The sequence below is a fragment of the Prionailurus viverrinus genome, chromosome C2 (genome assembly GCF_022837055.1).
Source record: "Prionailurus viverrinus isolate Anna chromosome C2, UM_Priviv_1.0, whole genome shotgun sequence".
Taxonomy (NCBI): Eukaryota; Metazoa; Chordata; class Mammalia; order Carnivora; family Felidae; genus Prionailurus; species Prionailurus viverrinus.
Genome location: NC_062569.1, coordinates 85,295,721 through 85,302,082, shown reverse-complemented (window position 1 = coordinate 85,302,082; position 6,362 = coordinate 85,295,721). Strand labels below are relative to the sequence as shown.

At 55.6% G+C, this 6,362-nt stretch overlaps 1 protein-coding gene across 1 annotated transcript; it reads left to right on the top strand.

The window, feature by feature from the left end:
- The first annotated feature begins 3,529 nt into the window (after nt 1–3,529).
- Nucleotides 3,530–5,212, top strand: CPN2 (carboxypeptidase N subunit 2). The gene has a single exon (XM_047876169.1). It carries the CDS (start codon nt 3,530–3,532, stop codon nt 5,171–5,173), a length of 1,644 nt encoding a protein of 547 aa, XP_047732125.1. The 3' UTR covers nt 5,174–5,212.
- Nucleotides 5,213–6,362: the final 1,150 nt, after the last annotated feature.

The following is a 6,362-nucleotide window of genomic DNA, read 5'->3' as shown; positions in this document are numbered from 1 at the left end:
CAGAACAGCTCCATGAGGAAGGTAGTATTGAAGCTTGCCGTTTTGAAGATTAGGACCTTGAAGCACAGAGAGGTTAAGTAATTCAGCCAAGGCCACACAGCTAATGAGGGATGGAGACAGGATTTGAACTCATGCTGTCTGACTCCAGAGCACAAACTCTTAGCCATTCTAGAGTGGTGACAATGAGTCTCGGGCTGAGAGTAGATCGTTTGGAGGTGGTCAGTGTTCCACACCTTCACTGTGAGTGCCGTCCCCTGCTTCCTCCAGCCACCCCAGACCGGGGCTCTTTCTTTCCTGAACTTCAGAGGCCCTGTTCTGGCCCTCTTCCCACCACGACACCTCCAAGGGGTGAGAAGTTTGCAAAACCATAGGGACATAGCCATCCGGAGGCTATGCCCCTATTTTATTTTATTTTATTTTATTTTATTTTATTTTATTTTATATTTTATTATTATTTTCTATTTTTTAGAAAGGGAGGGGAGAGAGTGTGCGTGAAAGCAGATGAAAGGCAGAGGGAGAGAGAATCTCAGACAGGCTCCATGCCCAGCATAGAGCCTGATGCTGGGCTCGATCTCATGACCATGAGATCATGACCTGAGCCGAAATCAACAGTTGGATACGTAACCGACTGAGCCCCCCAGACCCCCCAGTGCCCACATTTGAAATCATGCTTCAGGTACCCAGGGGCCACGGCTCATGTGGGCTGCCTTCCCAGGTCCATTTTCACTATGCTGATTATGTCACAGAAGTGCATACCCTTAGGGATCTGGGGACAGACAGCACGTGAGGTCCCTTGTATATATTCACTCCAGGGCCTTCATGTCCATACTAGTGGAAGTCTTTCTGGAAACTGCCTTTGAGAACCAAAGACTAAAGGGGTTTGCAAGGAAGGATACTGGCACAGTATGCGTTATTATGCATTATGGTACGTTTAACATAAAAATTGTTCTCCTCTCTTACTCTCTGGAGGAGAAGCATTCGAGTCTGCTCTCACGGCCTGGCTGATGGTCATTCACTTGGGCTCGAACCATGCTAGGGAAGGGCAAATCTACCTCCCACGCTGCTCATACCAGCGATGAAGCGTTTGGGGCCACAAACCCTAACCAAGTCCACGGTAAGTCAGCACCGTGCTGGACGCTGAGCACAGAGATGAGCAGCCTCATCTCACAAAAAAGGACAGCCATGAAAGGCCACCGTTCTGGAGGGCCCAGCTAGCTGTCAAGATGGAGAAGCAACCACCAGGCACCTCGTTTCTGGGCTCAAGGAAGTCTTCTGTCAGGATCCCTAGGGGCAGCCTGGGTGGGGGTGGGGCAGTGGCTGCCTCATCCTTCTCCAGAACCTCTGCTTCTTATCTGTATCCTATACGTACGACCTCAAGAGAATAAAGTCTTGTGCTCAAGCTGAACTCTGTAACTGCTGGTCTAAGCCTTGTAGCACCAGGGGGCACACGCTTGTCTGACGCTTGTTACTTTCCCTCCTGTGCCTGAGTGGCAGGCAGGCGCAGTTACTATGTGTCCTTCCCGGCCACCTCCTGTGGCTGACTCAGTGTCTCTGCAAGCATCAGGGGAGCCTCAAGGGAGGTATGCACTTTTTGTGGGACAAACGGTCCCTTCTCTATTGATTCGGCAGAAAAGTTCCTGGAAAAACTGAGTTATTGAGTGTCTGAATGGGGGGAGGGTATAGGGGGCTTTTGTAAGCACTGTGTTTGCAAACGGAGCCCTTTGGCCAGAAGTGGAATCTTGGGATGGAAGAGGCAGCCAGCAGAGGGCAGCAGAGAAGCAGCCAGCAAAGAGGCCGTTGGGGTCCAGATTCTCCAAAACCAAGCCAATTGTGAGTGCTTACTGGGGACAGGTTGTTTCTGTATTTCTTCCTTCTCCCTTGTCTCTTTTCTTCCTTCCTCTCTCCCTTCCTAACTTCTTTTCTGTCTTTTTTGGTAAAGTCAAATGTATTCTGTCTAAAGGACATTCTGCTCTTCCCACTCTTTCGGTGTTTAAAAGAGTAACGATGTAATGATGAGTAATGATGCAAGGTGGCTTGCAACCTTGAACCATAATTAACACACTTGATTAATTTCTCATTCCATGTTAGACACTGGCCTAAAACTTTTGCTTATTTGTTGTCATTGAGTCCTCGCAATTCCCCTGACATGGTAGGCACTACAGATGAAGTAAGACGCCCACGGTCCCACAGCTAGAATGTGATGGAGCTTGTATTCAAACTCACGGAGCTTGGGCCACTACAAGCCATGGAAACGATGGGTGGGGGGGAGGGGGGCGGGTTGCACACCCCCTAATGGGGCAACAAAGCCCCAGTCGGTCTTGTCATGTGGGAATGTGAGCCCACAGCCCCTAAATCATCCTGAAATCTGGACTTTAAAAAAAAAAATCTTTTTAAATGTTTATTTATTTATTTTTGAAGGAGAAAAAGAGCGTGAGCAGGGGAGGGGCAGAGAGAGAGAGAGGGAGACACAGAACCTGAAGCAGGCTCCAGGCTCTGAGCTGTCAGCACAGAGCCTGATGTGGGGCTCGAACCCACGAACTGCGAGATCACGACCCGGGCTGAAGTCAGACGCTTAACCGACTGAGCCACCCAAGGGCCCCCTGAAATCTGGACTTTTAATGTGAGATTCCTCCATGTTTACATGTTGGCTGATAGTTCACATACAAAACAGACTGAGCCCTAAAACACACTTATGACCCGCAGCGCCAATCCAATCCTGTGGTTGGATGCTGGCATTACAAATTTTTTTTTTAGTTAGCTAAAAACTCAGTCCTCTTCCCTTGAAAACAGAAACCCTGTGGGTTTCTGTGGAATCCCTGCAGCTGGGACCCTCTTTGTCCACACAATGTTGGAGAGTTCCAGGGGCTCCGAGGTGGGGGGCACAGGCAGGTGGGCAGGAGAGCACTGGGCAGCCATAGTGAGGAGCAGGGATCATTCGAGGTAAGAACCTGTCTTGTCCCTTCTGCTGCTCTCACCCTCAGCGGATGCACAGGAGCAGACGCTGAAATCTCCTCATAATTAGGGTCCGAAATGTGCTGAGGTCTGGAAGCTCAGGAAGAGTTACGGTTCAAAGATTTCCAACTCACTAATAATCTGCCCATATTTGACCCATGACCTTAAAACATTCCATGGGCAAAAATACCCATGCTCTCCTTACACCCTGTCTTTCATGCCTTTTTATCCCATTTCCGCCCTTTCTCTCATCTGGAAAGAGCATGGGAAGTCCCAGAGGCCTGGGTCGCTGTCCTGCCACTAACCTGCAGGGTGACTGGGCACAGGCCACATGACACCCACAGTGTCAGGAGGTCAGAATGCTGGTCTTGCTGACCTCACGAGGCTGCCGGAGGCAGTATGGGAACAACCACTGAAAACACAAACGGCTGCCCCAATGGGTGGCCTCCCTGACAGCTGATCCCCGTCCCTGTCCCCCCACCCCGGGTCTTCTGGCTGACCCAGCGGTGTGCTGGCCACCGTGCTGCACTGCCCTTAAGGCGTCACTTCTGTTTTCTTTTCCCACTGGGGTCAGGAGATGCTGCCCAGAGCCTGGCTACCCTGGGCCTGCCTCCTGCTCCTGGCCAGGCACGCCCAGCCCTGCCCGGAGGGGTGTGACTGCTTCATCGGGGAGGTGTTCTGCTCCGATGAGGGGCTGGCTGCCATCCCGCCAGACCTCCCACCACACGCCACAGACGTCATCTTCGTAGAGACCTCGTTCACCACGGTGGGAGCTGGGGCCTTCAGCGGCAGCCCCAACCTGACCAAGGTGGTCTTCCTCAACACGCAGCTCTGCCACTTGGGGCCGGACGCCTTCGGAGGGCTGCCCAGGCTCCAGGACCTGGAGATCACTGGCAGTGCCTTCTCCAACCTCAGCACCGACACCTTCTCCAACCTGACCTCGCTGTGCAAGTTCACCCTCAACTTCAACATGCTGGAGGCCCTGCCCGATGGCCTCTTCCACCAAATGGGCGCCCTGGAGTCTCTCCAGCTGCAAGGCAACCGGCTCCAGAGCCTGCCCGGGAGGCTCTTCCGGCCCCTGGCCCGTCTGAAGACCCTCAACCTTGCTCAGAACCTGCTGGCCCAGCTGCCCGAGGAGCTGTTCGACCCCCTCAGCAGCCTGCAGACCCTGAGGCTCAGCAGCAACGCGCTCTCCAGCCTGCCCCAGGGCGTGTTTGACAAACTGGGCTGCCTCCGGGAGCTCTTCCTGGACGGCAACTCCATCTCCGAGCTGCCGCCCACGGTGTTTTCGGGGCTCTTCTGTCTGGAGAAGCTGTGGCTGCAGCACAACACCATCAGGCACCTGCCCGGCTCTGTCTTCTCCTCCCTGGGCCGCCTGACCTTCCTGAACTTGCAGGGGAACGCGCTGCGGACGCTGCCCGCCGGCCTCTTCGCTCACACCCCCGCCCTGGTCAGCCTGTCTCTGTCCTACAACCAGCTGGAGGCTGTCGGCGAGGGCACCTTTGCCAACCTGTCCAGCCTCAGTTCCCTCACGCTCTCGCACAATGCCATTGCCTGTCTCCCCGCCGGCATCTTCAGAGACCTGGAAGGGCTGGTCAAGCTCTACCTGGGCAGCAACAACCTGACAGCCTTGCACCCAGCCGTCTTCCAGAACCTGTCCAAGCTTGAGCTGCTCAGTCTCTCCAGGAACCTGCTGACCACTCTCCCCGAGGGCATCTTTGACACCAACTACAACCTGTTCAACCTGGCCCTGCACGGCAACCCCTGGCAGTGCGACTGCCACCTGGCTTACCTCTTCAGCTGGCTGAACCAGTACAGCGACCGGCTCTTCAACATCCAGACCTACTGTGCGGGCCCCGCCTACCTGAAGGGCCAGGTGTTGCCCGCCCTAAAGGAGGAACAGCTGGTGTGTCCCGTCACCCGGGACCGCTTGGGCATCCAGGCCCCGAGGATGGAGGACAGGGAGCCCGGGGAAAGCTGGGATCTGGTAGCGGAGGAGAGGGCAGCCGGGAGCCGGTGCACCTACAGCAACCCCGAGGGCACCGTGGTGCTCGCTTGCGACGAGACCCGGTGTCGCTGGCTGAACATCCAGCTGTCCCCGAGGCAGGGGTCGGGCTCCCCGGGACTGACCCACAATGCCAGTCAGGAGTGGGACCTGAGGTCGAGCTGCGGCTCCGTGAGGCTCACCGTGTCTATCGAGGCTCGGCCTGGGGGAGACTAAGTATAGGGTCACCGAGCCGGGAGCCTGCATGGATGACCCCCGGAGCCTGACCAGGCGGGAGGTGGGGGCGGAGGGGGAGCTGGTGCTTTGCTTTTTCAGAGGGACGGAGCTACATCTCCAAGGGAGAGGAGGCCACGCGGCCAGCTCCACCAGCCAGGGTCCCCTCGTCCTCCTCCTCCTCTTCCATGATTACCACCCCAGCTCAGAGGCTGAGCGACCTGGCCGAGACCTGCCTCGGCCTTCCTCAAGCTTTGCAAAGCAGCCGTTAAAGCTGCACCACGGTCTGGAGAATAAAAGAACATTCTCTCTGGTGTTTCTTGATCCTCTAATACCCATCTCACTCTCATCCTGCCCTGAGGTTCCGGAACCTCCAGTCCACGTCCACAGCACGGAAGCTACCCTCTTTGGACATCCAGATGTCCAAAGGCCAGATGTCCCTTTCCATCTCTCTCCCTGGAAATTTGTTTTTCATTGACACTGAGGAAAACAAAGGAGGTGATAGAAGCGGGAGTGACCGGAAGGTTTAGGGGCAGAGGTGTGACTGCTGTGCGGGGCACTTGTGTCATTAGGGGCCACGTCTGGCAGCATGGCCGGGAGAAACCAGGATGAATGGTGCCTCAGGAGAGCAGACAGGAGCTGTCTGGCTCTCCCCACACCAAGCCCACTGCCCCTTACGTCCAGCAGACGACGGGGCTGCTCCTTGAGGAGGAAGGGAGGAGGGGGCATGAACTGGATGGGCTGGCATGGAGGTGCTTCGGTTCTTAGCTTTCTGATGGCATCTGACGCCGTGGGCCACTTGCTCACTGCAGTGCTTCTCTGGTTTGCTTATAGCCCTGGCCACTCTTCAGCCCCCCCGGGCCACCTCTTCCATGCTGCTGCCCTGACGGTCAGCCTCCCTGGGGAATCTCATGCATGTCCCTGGGGTCCGATGCATGATGACCCAAATCTTCATCCTGGGCTCCCGTCCTTCTGGCCCCCTGATGAGATATCATACTTCCCATGTACAATTATGCAGCCACAAACACGTGTAGACCAAACCCCTGTCCCCAGTTCTTCCCGGATTCCCATGGAGCAGATTGCCAAGTCCAGGGGCCGAGCGTGTTCTCCAGTCTCTGCTCGGCCTTGATCTCCATGGCCTACCAGTTGGTGGATGCCCATGAGTACCCCTCTCGCCTCCCCCATTCCCAGC

Bases quoted from the DNA above. Each gene is read 5' to 3' on its own strand.
- CPN2 (XM_047876169.1), top strand. From the start codon at position 3,530: ATGCTGCCCAGAGCCTGGCTACCCTGGGCCTGCCTCCTGCTCCTGGCC.